Source organism: Lagenorhynchus albirostris, chromosome 18 (assembly GCF_949774975.1).
Source record: "Lagenorhynchus albirostris chromosome 18, mLagAlb1.1, whole genome shotgun sequence".
NCBI lineage: Eukaryota > Metazoa > Chordata > Mammalia > Artiodactyla > Delphinidae > Lagenorhynchus > Lagenorhynchus albirostris.
The window spans coordinates 13,919,350-13,937,382 of record NC_083112.1 but is presented as its reverse complement, the minus strand read 5'-3'; the positions used below and the strand labels follow the sequence as shown (position 1 = coordinate 13,937,382).

The following is an 18,033-nucleotide window of genomic DNA, read 5'->3' as shown; positions in this document are numbered from 1 at the left end:
ACTTAGGGTGATCATATTACCTTTCACATAGCTTTAAGGTAATTTTAATCTGTTTAAGACAACACACTTTGAGATGTCCTATCAACCGAATTTGCCCTCTGGCTCGTAAGAAGTAATGATGGTTAGACATGCGTGGAGCCTGAACAGCAGTATGTGCCTGAGAAGAAACAGCACTAATTCTACTAATGGATTCATTAGCTTCATGCTTGTGGACTTTGAATTATGATTCTGACATCAAGACTGAAACAAAGTTATGCAGATGATTTGGGGGCCCAAATTGTAGTGGCACGCACCACCACTGTTCCAAGACATTCAGCTAAAGTATTACAGAATAACAGAATTTTTTAACTGAAAGAAAATTAGAAGTCTAGTCTATCTTTCATTAGAAATTGACTGCCAAAGGTCAAGCAATATGTTTGAGATCACACAGTTAGTTAGCTATAGACCCAGAACTAGAATCCAGGACACAGTTTATACTGGGCTTTAAAATGCATCTCCCATTTTCATAAACAAAAATGTGTAACTTTTTCTTTGGGGTTCATTCCTTACTTTCAGTTGGAACTTTTCCCTGTCCATTTTCTAAAATCTAGAGAGAGAGAGATTGTGTTGAGTAACACATGAATGATTAATCGCCTAAAATGGACATTATATTTAACAGTCACGTATCATGCAAAATTTGATGCATTGATATAATTTAAAGAAGTTTTTCCATGCCAGAAATTATTTGAAAATATTGACTATAAAAATAAAATACATTGAAAGATGCTTCTATTATTTTTAGCTGCAGTAAAAATTTCCCTTAAGTCATTCAAATAGGTAAGAAAACTAGCTTTCCAAGTCTGTTAGCTCACCTTGGAGTTCAGCTTCTGGGGGGCTGACAATTCCATCAGTCCACAAGATGGCAGTGTCATACACGAAAGTTAGACGAAGCTCTGACTTCAAGTCAAAATGCTGCCAGCCTCCTACCCCAACGGGGGAATGGAACACGTAGGAAACATACAGAGGGACTCGAAGAGTCACATAGGACTGCACTAGGTTTAGGACCTAAAACAATAAAATTATATCTATCAACACGATTCAGTGTTGCTAATGAAACCAGCTTAATTTTGTGCAAGCCATTTTCTCCTTTCACTTATCTGAAGGTTTTGAGTTAATCACTGAGGAAAGGAAATGACAGCATTTATAACACTACTGTCCCCCTCACTTAATTTTGGAGTAATTAAATAGTTATTACTCTACTACTTTCCTTTGCAGCAAAGGATAGGCAGCAGAAATCTTTAAGCTAAAGTACATTATTTTGAGCATACTAAAACAGTGCTTTTTTTTTTGTAGCAGCTTTATTAAGATATAGTTCATATACCATGTAACTCACCTATTTCAAGTGGACAAATCAATGTTATTTAATATATTCAGGGAGTTGTGCAACTTTCACCGCAATCACCACAAATATTTCACCGCAATGTTTTAGGACATTTTCATCACTTCCAAGAGAAATTCCATATCCATTAGCAGTCATCCCCTTATTCCGTCCTCCCTCCCCAGTCCCTGGCAATCACTAGCCTACTTTCTGTCTCTAGGCATTTGCCTATTCAGAACATTTTATATAAATGGAATCACACAACATATGGTCTTTTGTGACAGGCTTCCTTCACTTAGCATAATGTTTTCAAGGTTCATCCATAGTGTAGCATGTTTCAATACTTCTATTACTGAATAGCATCCCACTGTACGCATATACCACATTTTATTTATCCATTCATCAGTTGATGAACATTTGGGTTCTATCCAACTTTTGCCTATTATGAATAACAGTGCTATACGTTACTTTTAAATTATTATATAGAGGAAGAGGAAATAAAGCAGCAAAGACCTGAAAGCAAACATATTTAGTAGTGACATGTAACATTTAAGATTCCATGTAATATTTAAGATGGCTCAAAAATAATTAGTTGAAGTGTCTTCTTACAATTTATACTTTCTTCTTTTGTATTTTGCAGGTGGACTGGGGTCATGGAGGATAAGCTAATAATTATTTATTGAGCATCTACCACTTTTCAGACATCGTGTTAAGTTCACAAATAAAGCTACTCAATGTTTTCATTCTTCCCCATAGTTATATTTATATGTATGTGTGGATGATTGAATGAATGGATAGAGAGATGAAGGATAGAAAGAGAGAGAGAGGAAAGTTAAGACTCGAAGAAATAAAGCAAATTTCCCACTTCCTTCTGTTGTAGCCCTGCCAATAATAGACCCCAGCCTTTGGCCCATGCTTTTACTACTCTTTCACACTTTATCGTATTCCAAACCAAGCTGAGGGTGGTCTTAAGATCACCTAACAAAGGTTATCATCCTTAATTCTCAGAATAGCGCGGCAGAATAGCAGGGAAAATACAACTATCTTCTTTTACACAAGAGGAAATGGGCTGAGGTCACATCATACTGCTTACAAGTTTGAGTCAGGTTTTCTGATAGGTCTATTTCTCCTTCCACCCTGAGGTGGCAACAGGAATCATACATGTGAGTTACTGAATAATCTAAAACATGATAGCTCTTATTTATCATTTTGTCATGGGGTTAAAAGTAAACTCCTCAAATCACCAAAATGACAACCTGAATCACCAACAAAAATGTATCGAAAGAAAACCATCCACCAAGCAAATTATGATTCTCAGCTGTGTAGTAGCTAACACTCATCATCTCCTAACGTGGTCGGCAGGAGAGGCGCCTTTGCACTGAAGTCCTCTGAGATAGCAGTTTCTAAGGGTAGCTATTCCTGCAGTCATTGAGGAAGGGATCTTGAAGTGCAGTTTTGACACCCTGACAGTGTAATGGAGAGTAATTGTCAATCCATATGCCACTGGTAATTAAGATGACTATTTCATCCTGTGATTTTAATAAACACTCATTAAAGAATAGGCTGTAGACATGGATTTCCAATTAAACTTTCTAGGTGCTAAAAATAATTTTGCCAACATTACATTCTATCCATCAGATGTTACTGAGTGTGCTATTTTGGAGAGAACTATTAACATTCACATCCTAGGAACAAGTTACTTGGCTCCCTGACGAATTCTTACGTGATTCCATTTGATCCTCCTGGTAACCTAGAGTTTGATCATTTCTGGACATGGAATCGGCATCTTATTGCATTTTCTTGTTCACCACAGCCAGGTCTTTTTGTCTGCTTAGAATCTCTGTCTAAAGGAATTGGAGCCTAAATGGGACTAGGCAGATCACCCAGGTCACTTACCTGTTCGTTCCTGTAAAATTGAAGAACACAGTGCAATCAATGTAACCTCTACAGCGGTCCCCAACCTTTTTGGCACCAGGGACCGGTTGCATGGAAGACAATTTTTCCTGGGAAGGGGGGGCGCGGGGGGATGGCTCTGGCGGTAATGCGAGCGGTGGGGAGGAGATGAAGCCTCGCTCGCCTGCCCGGCCGATCACCTCCTGCTGTGTGGCCGGGTTCCTAACGGTACCGGTGGGGGAACCCCTGCTTTAGATGCCATCTTAATGAACCCTTCATTTCCTTTCAGCCTATTCCACAGGACTTTTAAAAGTATTTGTTTATACTGAAAGAAAGGTATGTTAAATCTGGTATACTGCTCTTAAAGAAACTGACATGATGAGTGAGTTTACACATCCTTACTGATTTGTTTCTTCAACAAAGGCAAACAATAGTTTGAATTCCATATTTAAAGGGAAAGTGCAAAGTGCAAATGACTTGTGAAAGGTACCATACTGATATAAATTTCTATCACTACTAGTAAGTGACTAATGATGGGCAGCAGGTTTATATTTGGGGAGATATTGCCTGTTGAAGGGACAAGAGAAAGTCTGCTGATCTGTGTTAGATGGTAGAAAAGGGGAAGAATAGGAAGAAAGAAGAGTACCCCAAGAGAAAAATTACATTCACAGTGCTGCCCAAGGTGGAAAGTATTGTTGAGGAAAATTGCAGTAGTTTTTTGTTTTAATTTTATTTTTGGCTGCTTTTGGGTCTTCGTTGCTGCGCCCGGGCTTTCTCTAGTTGCGGTGAGCTGGGGCTACTCTTTGTTGCGGTGTGCGGGCTTCTCATTGCGGTGGCTTCTCTTGTTGCGGAGCGCGGGGTCTAGGCGCGCGAGCTTCAGTAGCTGTGGCTTGCGGGCTCTAGAGCGCAGGCGCAGTAGTTGTGGTGCACGGGCTTAGTTGCTCCGCGGCATGTGGGATCTTCCCGGGCCAAGGCTCAAACCCGTGTCCCCTGCATTGGCAGGCAGGTTCTTAACCACTGCACCACCAGGGAAGCCCAAACTGCAAGTAGTTTTAATTCCTCACTTATTTTGGACTTGTAGCTGAAGCTATTCAATTTACATATTATCTTATAGATATTTAAAAATTCTTATAGAAGTAAGCAATAGAGGTATGTAACTAATAAAAACTAATCCAGATTTACTTTGCTCCTTTGCAGCTTTCACTTGAGCAAGGCACTATTTTACACGTGTTGAACTTAAGCCACAGAGAAGGTAATTGGCTTGCCCAAGATTATTCAGTACATTCAGGACTAATACTCAAGTATCTAGACCAGCACTGTTCAATGGGATCGTAACGTGAGCCACACATGTAATTTTAAATCTTCCAGTAGCCATATTTCAAAAAGTAAAGAGAGGCATGTGAAACCAATTTTAACAATAGTTTACTTAACCTAATATGTCAAACATATTGCATTTTAATATGCCATCAATATAAAATAACTAGAATGTAATATTTTACATTCTTTTTTTTTTTTTACTAAGTGTTGTTTTTTTTTTTTTTTTTTTTTGCGGTACGCGGGCCTCTCACTGTTGCGGCCTCTCCCGTTGCGGAGCACAGGCTCCGGACGCGCAGGTTCAGCGGCCATGGCGGGCCCAGCCGCTCCATGGCATGTGGGATCTTCCCGGACCGGGGCACGAACCCGCGTCCCCTGCATAGGCAGGCGGCCTCCCAACCACTGCACCACCAGGGAAGCCCCTGTACTAAGTCTTTGAAATCTGGTATGTATTTAACATGCACAGCATATCCCAATTCGGACCAGCCCCATTTTAAATGCTCAGTGGCTACACATGGCTAACGGCTACCATATTGGACAGCACAGATTAGACTCTTCTACTCAAGGTCTTTCAATTAGACCACATATATTGAAAACAACAATCATTTCAAAATCTTTGATAGTCATGCGGCTACCCTACTTTACGCAGGACAAGTGATTTGTGCTTACTTCAAAGACTGAAAACTGAGCCAGAGCCATTAGAACCTTATCTGAGGACAACCACTGGTGGGGATTTCCCATTGGCTGGAATTTCTTTCTGTTGCTGCTTTTGTTGCCAGATGCATGTCTATATCATCAAGACGGTGGTGTTTGTGAATGTGTAAAGAAGGCTCATAGATCTCAATAGCTTGAAGTCTCAGTAAAGTGTGTACTTAGCGACTCAGTGGAAGACATTGTTTTAACAAGTTAGAATTCTTAGCCAAGGTCTCTGCGTAATAGCAGTCTACACATCCAGGAACGTCTGGAAGGCAACTTTGGCTTCTTTCCAGTTACAAGCCTTTCTGAAGGGCTGTGATATCAGAGATGCACAAGGGACCTTGGAATGAGGGAGGGTCAATACTGGTCCACAAATTCTTCAGGATTAAGGACAACTCTATGGGATATTTACAGTATAGGATTATAAATAATCTAAATGACCAGTAATAGAAGAATATTTAAATAATTATGATGGTACAGCAACAAGGTGAAATATGTCGTAATCAAAAATCATTTATGTGAAGAATTTTCCTTTTCATGGGAAAAGAATCACAATATGTTAAGTTAAAAAGCAGTATACAAAATGGTATGGATAATATTATGCTGCTACTATTAAAAATGTGTATGTATACTGAAAAGAGACTGGATAATGTTTTGCTTCTACTATTAAAAATGTGTATGTATATTGAAAAGAGACTAGAAAATATGTCTGTGTACAGTGATAGCGGGATAATGAGTGAATTCCTTTTTATACTTTTTTAGTTTTCCAGCTTTCCATGGTAATATCTTTACTTTCCATTAACCAAAAAACCTACACCACTAAAAATATTAATTGACAAATTTGACACAATAGGAAGCAACATACTTCATGAAAGTTATACATTTTGGATTCTTCTTGCCATTTCTTGCAGAATGATTTAGAGTGGCTTACATCTTTAAAAAAAAAAAAAAAGAGTAAATCAGTGTACTAAGTAGAAAATAACGGAATGGAAAGACATGACTTCTAAAGTGTACTCTAGCCCCAAAGGTCTGTGTTTCTAAATCAAACACATAGTTTTTTTTAAAAAAGGAAAATTATTCCACTAACCAAGGAACTCAGAAAAAATACATATACTTTCCCAAAATCAGGCTATGTCTTCTCACGGGTAAATTACAATGTCATATGATTGGAGTTGGAATTTTGTAACTTAGTCATGCTCCTTGAATGATGTTATCAGTTGCTGTTTACCTAACAAGGTGAGAGTTAAGATTCTGACTTTTTAACATCAGTAGTCAGGCTGATGAAAGGTGAAATGAACTGAAGTTCTTTCGTTTTAAGAGAAGTTGTTTTCAAGAGAAAAATCACCAAAAATATCCAATAGTTTAAAAACTTAGTTTAACATTACTGACTACTTTGCATCACAAGTGTTTTTCATTGTGTACCCAAACAAGTTAAAATTTTATTTATAAAATACAGGTCACACAAAAAGGTGGAGCGGAATAATTTATTTTATTTATCTCTATTTTTCTTTTCCTGCTATATCTGTTTTTACATTTTAGAAAGTAACTATTAGGAGGGATTTTAGTGGTGAATATCATTAGAGAAATTCCAAGTTTCTTCTTCTTGGCAAGTAAAATTGTTAACTTTTATAAAAGCAAGTATTCGACTCCTATAACTCGACTTGGAAGGAGTTTAAGGTCTGTGTCTGGTGTCCTCACCGGGTACCCATTTGGTCCCTGGCACAGAGTAGGTGTTCACTGATTATTTCTTTAATGAATGAATGGGCAACGAACGAGATGGAAAAAGCAGAACTGGTCTTAATATCAGCTAAAGCTAGTTGTAGTCAAACTGCATAAAACTTAATAAAACTTCATTTATTGACTTCACTTATCTGCTGTGAACAGAAAACTATCTTAGATATTTCCGGTGATCCCTTCAGTTTGGTAACTCTCTGTTACAAGTGAAATAATTTGAATATGGGAGGTTAGAGAAGGCAGAAATCTTTAAGAGTGTGTTAGAAACCTCTTTTTAATCACAAAATAAAATGCAGGGCCCTGGCAATATTTCCAGGCAGCAGCTTTAGCTACTAAGAACACTAAAGATAAAAATCGGTTTGTATCATGTTGTTCCCGGCAGAAGCAGTTACCAGTTAGTAAAATCTGTTTGCATGGTGATTACCTTGATCTAAGGTGGCAAGTCTAGAAAAGGACCAGAAGAGGGAAAGACACATCTATTAGCTGCTTGGCCAGGGCAGTATGGAATTGGCAGAGGACAAATAGACCTGGGGTTATTTCTGTTCTTGTACAAAGAACAGAGGATAAAGTTTCTTTGCCTTTCTTGCAATTTCATCTGTGAGCATAACCATTCCTCACATTCGCCCAATTAAATGACATTTAATTCACTCAATTAAATGTCCAGATAAGTATCATGATGTGGTTAAGAGCATAGGCTTACAAACGAATTGAATTGGGACACGTTATTTGAAGTCTCTTTGCTTCAGCACCTCCAAAAATGGAGAAAAAATTCATATTTGTCTCACAGTGTTGTTTTGAGGACAGAATTAATGAAACTATGTAAAGTACTTACACACGAAGACAGGCATATAGTAAATATTACATAAATGTTAGCTATTACTATTAGTAGTAGTAGTAATATTATTAGATATTTTCTCTTCTCTAGAACCTAGAACTTGTGAGGAAAATTAAGAAAATATCTCAAAGAGTTACATTTCCTTTAATATGTATTTTCTTCTCCCTCACCTACATTTAAATAATGTTATGCGTCAGGGGAGGTGAGGATATAGGAGAATATTTCAATAACTAGAGAAGTTCAAACCCAAGAAAGTTGGGGAAAACGAGATAGCCATCTCTGAGCTTCACTCTGAGAGTGAACACGCTTTATCAGATGCTATTGCAATTCCATTTACACTGAGGCTTTAAGAATTTTGTCACAAGAACCTGAAATTTCAATGATTTACACTGAATCTGGTCACCTCTATTATGTTGATCATCATGCTTATGTTACTACGTTTATTTTCAACAATGCGAAAGCAGAAAAGTCCTTTCAGAAGAAACTCATATAACCAGCTGGCCATCTTACGCCTCAAGGTAACACAAGCCAGTTGGGAACTGGATGGTTCAATAATTCTTATACTGCACTCTCTCTTCTCCCTAAGTAGAAAGTAACATAAAGTGTTCAGGCAGGCAAAACTTCACTGAACCCGGCAGTTGCCAGTTTTCACCTAGTGGAGTAGAACAGTCGATAGCTCAACTACGGAAGCAGGGTAATAACTTTTCTAGTTAGCAGTTGTAATGGGAAAAAAAAAACTGAACTTAACTAAACAGAGGAACAGTGATTTTAAAACTCCAGCGAAGTAAAATTAATTTAGCTGAGCATTTTATAGTGAAGATTGGCTGGAGAGACGGATTTGCATTCAAAATGCCCTTGATACACCAGAAAAGTGGGCAGATATAGGCTTAAGTAGGATAAAGCTTAAGTAGGATAAGTGCAGGGTTTTCACTAGGGAAGCCTGTCTGGGTTGCACGTATGAAAGACAGAAAATTACCGCCATTTGCAGAGAAGATAGAAAACATTCTTGAGGCTAAAAAGTGACCACAGACTAGACGAGACCCACAGAGAAGCTTCATGGGATGAAGTGCTTTTTAACAAAGAAGACCCAGAACTACAATATAATCCTATTACTATGTCCCATTTCGCTTATGCCAACAGAGCCTGTGATTTCAGCAAGATCCTGAGAGCAGAGCATCCAGAAAGAAAACAGGAATGATTTAATAATGGATTGAAAACAGGCTCTGGGAGGAACGGCCAAAGGAATGGAGATATTTGACCTATAAAGGAAGAGGCTGAAGTAGATGTGTTAATATGAGTCTTTATTCTGAGAATAGGACCTTTTTTCTTTCACGTTTCTTCCAGGTAGCAAAGACAGGGTGGGAACGAGGGACTTGAAGAGGTAACACTTATGAGGGTTTAAGTAACCTGCCCAAGAAGACGTAGCTAGAGAATGTCAGAGCCAGACATAAGTCCACATTCGCTTGACTCCAATATGCAGGCTCTTTCCACTGTTCTACACTATCTTCCTGTTGGTGTTTTTGCTTGAGATTTTTAGTAATTCATGCAAGTTTCTGGATATTTTGTTGCTTTTAGAGGAGACAGAGATAAAAGTCTCACTACCTTGGAGCCCAACAGTTCCCAGACATAATACGTGGCCATTAGACATCAACGCCAGTGGAACCGGTCGAGATTTACAGCTTTGCTCTGGAATTAAACTGATAGTTACTGTCTACATTTCTCTTGTTACTACTTGTTTTATAGTTTAACATCACAGGAATATAGCACAGAAAAAAAAATCCAGCCTCACCTCAGCTAAATCTTGAAAGATAAGACATCTTCTGGGTACCATTCAACGTCTTAATGTATAAGTTACGTAAATAAGCCCTTTGTTTTAGTCCAGTTGGACAAAGCATGGCTTTTAATTCAAATACTCATCACAAATCTAAGCTACACCCTACATATTTTAGATTCTCTACTGTAACTGCTAATGGAGACCCTGCTTCACCATCATTTTAACAACAATGATGATGGTGGTGATAGGGGGGGATTGTGTGTGTGTGTGTATTTTATGTGTAAATGTCTGCCTGTGTAGTATGAAGAAGAATCAGTAATTGCAGAGTAGAAATAACAGTAAGCTTTAAATGAAAATACTTTTGACTATGTTAGTGATGGAGAAATGGACCAGATAGGGAGGAAATGGGGAGAAAACTAGAAAGAAAAAGGGGGGGGAAATGGGAGTAGAAGGAGAGAAAGATAGAAGGCAGGGAAAGAAGAAAGAGAGTAAGAAGGGAGAAAAACTAGACTGACCCCGAGGACCCTCATTTGAGGTCGTTCATGACACATCACAGCCATCTGTACATAACACAAGAAATGAGAATGTGTACTTCGAAGAGAAATTCGTGTTTGGAGTTTTCTAATATCAGAGTAGATTTGGAGCTTGCAGCATAACTATATGGTGTCCTTTCAATACAAAGATGATGTTACTGATCCATTGCTAAAAAATACATAGATTTGGACACATTGTTCTGGAAACAGACATGGATTTCCATACCACTCATGCCAATTACCTGCTCTTTCTTCTGCCTAATAACCTACATCACCAGGATGGAAGACTGGAGCTGAGATTTATTCCAAGTCTACGTAACTGAACAAAAGCAACCGGTCTGTCCAGTGACCAAAGCTCAGATGCTAAACATCCGTACCTGTCCATCGGTTCCAATGGTGCCTCCACAGTCCGTGAGCAGCTCTGACATGTCATAGTAGCTAACGAACTCCCATAAGCAGGCTTCCAGGTTCAGATTTCGGTAGAAGCGCAAGGTATTGGAACCCCTGATAGATGAGCTGTACTGGTAAGGATACGTCTCTCCAATTATTTCTGGATTTTTGGTAGCCTCAGTCAAGAACCCGTGGCGGGTCTTTACTTCAGTATAATCCAGGAGGTTGGAGCATTTGTGGTTTCCAACTCGTGTGCCATCAGGGCTGAGGGTGAGCTCAAAGTTGGAGAGCTCCTTGGTGGAGATCACGGGGAGCATGCCTACAAGGGATTTTTGTAAATCACTGTTACCATTTTTACCGACAGCAAAGGCCTTTGAACACTTTATAATCTCTTTATCTCTTGAGAAGACACGTGTTATAAAATACTGCAGAGCACGGAGGATTCCGAGAATATTTCAGGAGATCTATAACATTAAAGCTATTTTCACGACTCTAAGGTATTATTGGACTTTTCCACGCTTATTTTCTCAGTAGTGTACAGTGGAGTTTTTCAGAGGCTAAAATAAATCATATATTGCAATAGATTGAATGCAGAAGCAGACATAAAAATCCAGCTGTCTTTTATTAAGCCAGACACTAAAGATATTTTCAAAAATGTGAACTATGCCACTCTTTTGTTTTGCTTTATAAATTGTAGCTCTTTTTCTTAAAAGTATGTTTTTCGTGTTAACACGTAATAGATTTATTCTTATTTAAAAATTAATAAATACATATTTAACAATTCCTCAATTTTAAATCCAGTAAATATTTATAGCTATAACCCAGAAAACAAAAGGTCTTTGTGGCCATAAATAATTTTGAGGGTGTCCTCAGACCAAAAAGTTTGAAAACTACCACTATACGGTATAGGCTAAGAGTTGGCAAACCTCTTCTGTAAAGAGCCAAACTGTAAATATGTTAGGATTTGTGGGCCACAAGGTCTCTGTTGCAACTGCTCAAAGCTGCCATTGCAGAGCCAGAGTCGCCATAGATGATTTGTAAAGGAATTCACATAACTGTGTGCAAGAAGACTTAATCACGGCCAATGGATTAGAATTTTACATAATTTTCATGTGTCATGAAATATTCTACTTTCAAAGAAGAAGAAGAATGTTTGGTTTCTTCCAAACATTAAAAAATGTGAAAACCATTTTTAGCTTGCAGACCGTACAAAAACAGGTAGAAGGCTAGATCCAGTCCATGGGACACAGTTGGTTGAGCCCTGGCATAAGCAATGCAGCAAAAAGGACTGTGAGAGAGGTCTTCTCTTGACACCTTTTCCACCTCTCCCTCTTAGATCCTCTGGCCCCGCAAAAGAACTGGTCAGCTTCTGCGGAGCTACAGCTATCGACTGTTTCAGAAAATGCTAAGTCAAGCTCTAGGAGAAGCACGAGGGACCAATCTTTCTATTAGGAAGAACTATTATAGGTCTGCCCTTCCCTGATGGTCCCTTCTGCCCTCTGCACATCTGAATCACACCTCCCATATGGGTCTAAAGGCAGGGTGGTCAAACATGGACCCAACATTACACTGTAAAGTAAGGAGGTGCAGATTTCTGTGCACCTATGCCCACCAGCATAAATTTGGGTTTGTAATAAGCAGACAAAGCAGAATTATGTCCTTTTCATAAGGCAGGTAAATTCTACCTTGTAGTTCCTAATATTGCCTAATGCTTCCTGTCCTTTAGGTACTTAAAATATAACTAACATACTAAGTAATAATATTAATATACTTCAGGAATAAAGCAAATTAAGAGGAATAGAACTTGAAAATGTCTTCTGTACCTGAGGAAATGTTCATAAAATGTGGGTAAAGTTACTGACTCAGAAATTCTGCCCACACTTCCCTATCCAGAGAAAATGGACACAGAATTTAACATTGTTAATTGCTTTTTTTTTTTACCTTATTTTAATGCCTAGGAAATGTCTTAGTTGTTGCAATAAATACTGGGAAAGATCTATGAGACTCCAGATATGGAAAAGCAAATAGGTGTTGAAGGCAGGGATTGGGATTCCAAATTGCTTTCCTGTAAGTCCAAGCTCAAGAGTCTTGAAGGCACATTGTGCCGTGTCATAAAAGACAGCAAGCACGTTAACCAAAGCTTTGTTTCATTGTGTTGTGACATGTGTGAAATTTATCTAATTTTAAAGAACGTCAAAATTGTCAGACTTGAGAAAAAAACTGGGCAGAAAGAAAACAGAAACACTCAAAAGAAGCAGGACTTGAAGCTTAAGTTGCAAACTGAGCATTTATTGTATGCTTGGTCATTCAGAAAACAGGCAGACCTCAGAGATATTGCAGGTTTGGTTCCAGACCAACGCAATGAGGCAAATATTGAAATCAAGTGAGTCACATGAATTTTTTGTTTCCCAGTGCGTATAAAAGTTATGTTAAAATTTACTAGGATATAGAAGATGTGGTACATATACACAACGGAATATTACTCAACCATGAAAAGAATGAAATAATGCCATTTGCAGAAACTTTGGATGGACCTAGAGATTACCATACTAAGTGAAGTAAGTCAGACAAAGACAAATATCACTTATATGTGGAATCTGATTAAATAATGATATGAATGAACTTATTTACAAAACAGAATCAGACTCACAGAGCTCGAAATCAAATTTATGGTTACCAAAGGGGAAATGTGGGAGGAAGTGACCAATTAGGAGACTGGCTTGGGATTGACATATACACACTACTGTGTATAAAATAGATAACTAACAAGGACCTACTGTATAGCACAGGGAACTCTACTCAGTTTTCTGTAATAACCTATATGGGGAAGAATCTGAAAAAGAATGGAAAATATATACATATGTATAACTGATTCACTTTCCTGTACGCCTGAAACTAACACAACATTGTAAGTCAACTATACTGCAATAAAAAAATTAAAAACAAACTATACTGTAGGCTATAAAGTGTGCAATAGCGTATGTCTAAAAAGCAAGGTACACACCTTCATTAAAAAATACTTTGTTACTAAAAAATGCTAACTATCCCGAGGGAGTCTTAATCCTTTTGCTGGTGGAGGGTTTGAAATATTGAGAGAATTACCGAAATGTGAGACAGAGACATGAAGTGAGCAGGTGGTGTTGGAAAAATGGCGCTGACAGACTTGCTGGAAGCAGGGTTGCCACCAACCTTCCATTTTTAAAAAAACGCAGTATCTGGGAAGTGCAATAAAATGAGGTCTGCCTGTGTTCAGTCAAATAAAGCAGGTAAAGAGAAGCCCAAACCGCCTCCATGGATTTGCTTTCCCAAGTCACCTACCATCTATGTGGGGCATGGTGACGGCGAGCCTGATGAGGTTGGTATACTCTGGGTCCTCGGGACCCGTGTAGCGCAGTTTAGCTGAGAAGGGCTCTGCTCCCACTATCCCTGGCACCCGGGGCTGACAAAGACCTCGAGGCAAAATGAAGACATTTATGCTAAAAGAAGATAATAGACAACACTTGAAGTATATATTTTTAAATAGGCACTATGAATTTTCTGTGTACTTTAAAATTCTCTGTGAACTAAGGCACTGCTGAGAGTTGATATTATGACGAAGCAAAAGACCATCATGGGAAAAGTAATCCCAGCAGACAGTTCAATGGCTTCTTAACATTTGGGGTATTTGATAAAGTTTAAGAAAAAATAAATATTATTCAATGTGATTTAATTTGTGCTGGATACCGTCTGTTATGGTCATATTCACAAAATCATCTTAACATAAAGTATAAACAGGCATAGTAAAAATGATTGAAAAACAACAGGAAAAAGTAAGTGTAGTTTAATTAAATGAATGAGATTGTTACCTTAGAATTAAATCCTTAAGACTAGTCATAAAATTTACATTATTTATAATAAAACTAAAAATGCACTCATTCTGAAAAACAAAAACTAGCCTTCTTAGAATCAGAGAGCAAAATATATAGTTTTCTCTATATATGTAATTTCTTACAGTATGTGTATTATAAATTATAACTCATTGTCTAATCTATCTATCTACCTAGAATTTTAACATGAAAATCTTCCTCGTATGTTTGCTTTGAAAGCACTGTAGTGTCTTCATTTTAATACCATGGAAGAGACCGCCCGATGCTGGATCACAGTTTCCAGAGAACTAGGCAATACATAATTTCTTTTCTGTTTGTAGAAAACAGATCAGAATCAGGCCCTAGCATCTGGGATGTCTGCTTTAGTAATTGGGGGCGACTCATTTTAAGGCATTGTTTAATTTAGTTTTGGTACCAACACAATAGTTTGGTTTTAAGAGAAATCTAAAAACCATCCATTCTAATCCTAATAAAAGAACATGGTTACTCTACATGTTATCAATAAATATTGATCCTGAATATATAATGGTGGGAGGTGGTACATATAACTTTTCTTGCTGCAACATATGTACATCCGAAGTGTTGTACACAAATGGAATTTTTAGAAATAGAATCTTATTAAAAGACTGTTATTTTAAAACTCTGATTTAAACATTCTTCTGCAGAGTAAAGGATTAGTTTATAAAGTGGATTTCCTGTCTCGTCAGTGTTGTCTCCGGCCACATGTATTTTCCACCTCCACTGTGTCCGGGCCCTAGCCCTGACCTCAACCTCCCCTCTAATAACCAAGTATGGACACTAGTACACACCTCTCTACCTGGACTGACCTTCCCCTCCTGCCCCAGCAAACTCCTGTTCAGCCAGCCACCAGCTGGGAGTGATACGGCATCACATATGAGCTGCCCTGTCCAGATCTGACCCTTGCGTACCAACTGCTTCGTCTCCTGATCTCCCTTCCTCTCCCTTTCATCCTGCCCCATTTCTCTGCTTGTAGTTCCCAGAATACTCCATGTTTTTTCATGCTTCTACGAGTCATTGCTCATGCTTGTTTTCCCCTACTGTTTTCAAGACTCAGCTTAAGCATCTCCTCTTTGATGAAACCTTTCCAGATCCACTCAGGCTAGAACCCATCACTACTACTTTTGCATTTCTGTGTCCTGTCCAGGCTAAAATTTGTCTGTGTCTTCAGTTTGAGTATGGACTCCTGGAAGGCAGGAATCCTGCCTTATTTTTCATATGACAGCCAAAAGCCTGACATATGCTCAGTGATCGAAAAATGCAAAATGAATAAATATTTGTTTTCTAATGAATATTTTTGCGAAAATAGATTATCATTTAAAAATACTTATAGAGGGCTTCCCTGGTGGTGCAGGGGTTGAGAGTCTGCCTGCCGATGCAGGGGACACGGGTTTGTGCCCCGGTCCGGGAAGATCCCACATGCCGCAGAGCGGCTGGCCCGTGAACCATGGCCGCTGAGCCTGCGCGTCCGGAGCCTGTGCTCCGCAACGGGAGAGGCCACAACAGTAAGAGGCCCGCGTACCGCAAAAAAACCAAAAAAACCCCCCAAAAAACCGTATAGAGTATAACGGAATACATGGGGCATTTGGAGGAATGAATAACTGGAAATTAGACATATATAACATTCCATGGTATTCCAGCGACCTTCATGTGAAAACGGCCATGCACTACCTTCTTCTCTGCCGATGGTTACGGTAGGGCTCATCAGCTCCAAGCCTTCATTGCCATCGGCATTCACAGCCCGAGCTGCACACTGCACCCTGGAGCCAGGCTGGAAGTATATGGAGTCTAAACTGATCCTCTTGGATGAAGTGAAAAAGGTGTCAAAGTCCACTTCTCTCATGGGGCTGGTGACTCCGTCGGGGCCCGCGGGTGCGCTGATCAGCCATCGGTACCGGGTCAAAGTGTCATTGATGTTCTCACTTGCACAAATGGATCCTGTTTTGTCATAGTCCGGATATTTAGGGTTGCAAGCCTATGGGAAACAAGTAACTATGTTAGGGCCACAGTTTAGAACAAGGTGGAAATTATTCCTCTGAAGTTCTCTCTCCCTTAGTGTTTTCACTGCTACTTTTTTTCCATTTCTACATGTTATTCATGCAACTTTCAAATTCCTAGTCCTCGCGATGCTAGCTTTTATGAACTCTAATCTTGCATTTCAAACAGCTTATTGGCCGTTTCCACCTTTAACCTGATACGAGTAAAAGTGATACTTATTTCATCATCTCTCGAATCCTCAGAGTTGTCGAATCGTCCTTGTTCTTTTCTCTCTCCCTCTCTTCTCTCTCTCATTTTGCCCCCAACATCCAGTGGGTCAGTGAACTTGTTTGATTCTTTTTGTAGGATGTCTCTTAAGTTGGTCTTTTCCTTCCCATGCCAAGCATCACCTTTCTATCTAATTCAGGGCTTTTCTCGTCAGGTGACCACGGTTGCCATGGTAACACTCCAATACAACCCCTCTCCTCATGCCATTCTTCTGTGCAAGAGCTCCCTGCTAACCAACAAATAAAGTGCACGTTCCTTAATATAACATTTCAAGACCTCTGTAACTTGCACCGCATTATTATTTCTGCCGTGCTAATCCAATAAACATTTATTGTATACCTATCATATGTAGGTCATTACACCAGGGGTATTGCAAAGTAAGAATAAATGCATGCCAGTTTTTGCTCACAAGGTGCTTATAATTCAAAGGTAAAAGGCAATTGAAAAAGTAACTATGCCATTTGTAAGGCAACCACTTCATACAGGAATGACGTTTCCTTATGTGATTCTTTATTTTTTTATAGGTATAGGAATGCCAGAGATTTCTGTGCATTAATTTTGTATCCTGCTACTTTATCAAATTCATTGATTAGCTCTAGTAGTTTTCTGGTGGCATCTTTAGGATTCTCTATGTATAGTATCATGTCATCTGCAAACAGTGACAGCTTTACTTCTTCTTTTCCAATTTGGATTCCTTTTATTTCCTTTTCTTCTCTGATTGCTGTGGCTAAAACTTCCAAAACTATGTTTAGTGGTGAGAGTGGGCAACCTTGTCTTGTTCCTGATTGTAGTGGAAATGGTTTCAGTTTCTCACCATTGAGGATGATGTTGGCTGTGGGTTTGTCATATATGGCCTTTATTATGTTGAGGAAAGTTCCCTCTATGCCTACTTTCTGCAGAGTTTTTATCATAAATGGTGTTGAATTTTGCTGAAAGCTTTCTCTGCATCTATTGAGATGATCATATGATTTTTCTCCTTCAATTTGTTAATATAGTGTATCACATTGATTGATTTGCATATATTGAAGAATCCCTGCATTCCTGGAATAAACCCCACTTGATCATGGTGTGTGATCCCTTTAATGTGCTGTTGGATTCTGTTTGCTAGTATTTTGTTGAGGATTTTTGCATCTATGTTCATCAGTGATATTGGCCTATAGTTTTCTTTCTTTGTGACATCTTTGTCTGGTTTTGATATCAGGGTGATGGTGGCCTCGTAGAATGAGTTTGGGAGTGTTCATCCCTCTGTTATATTTTGGAAGAGTCTGAGAAGGATAGGTGTTAGCTCTTCTCTAAATGTTTGATAGAATTTACCTGTGAAGCCATCTGGTCCTGGGCTTTGGTTTGTTGCAAGATTT

At 38.8% G+C, this 18,033-nt stretch overlaps 1 protein-coding gene across 1 annotated transcript in view; it reads right to left on the bottom strand.

Annotated features, from left to right (window-relative positions):
* The window catches only part of FREM2 (FRAS1 related extracellular matrix 2), a 157,301-nt gene that overhangs the window by 10,244 nt on the left and 129,024 nt on the right, over positions 1-18,033 (bottom strand). The window contains exons 14-17 of the mRNA XM_060129023.1: positions 16,082-16,385; positions 13,845-13,976; positions 10,514-10,845; positions 852-1,044 (exon numbers count right to left, since the gene is read on the bottom strand). Coding sequence (XP_059985006.1) covers positions 852-1,044; positions 10,514-10,845; positions 13,845-13,976; positions 16,082-16,385 — 961 coding nt within the window. The remainder of the gene's footprint in view (positions 1-851; positions 1,045-10,513; positions 10,846-13,844; positions 13,977-16,081; positions 16,386-18,033) is intronic.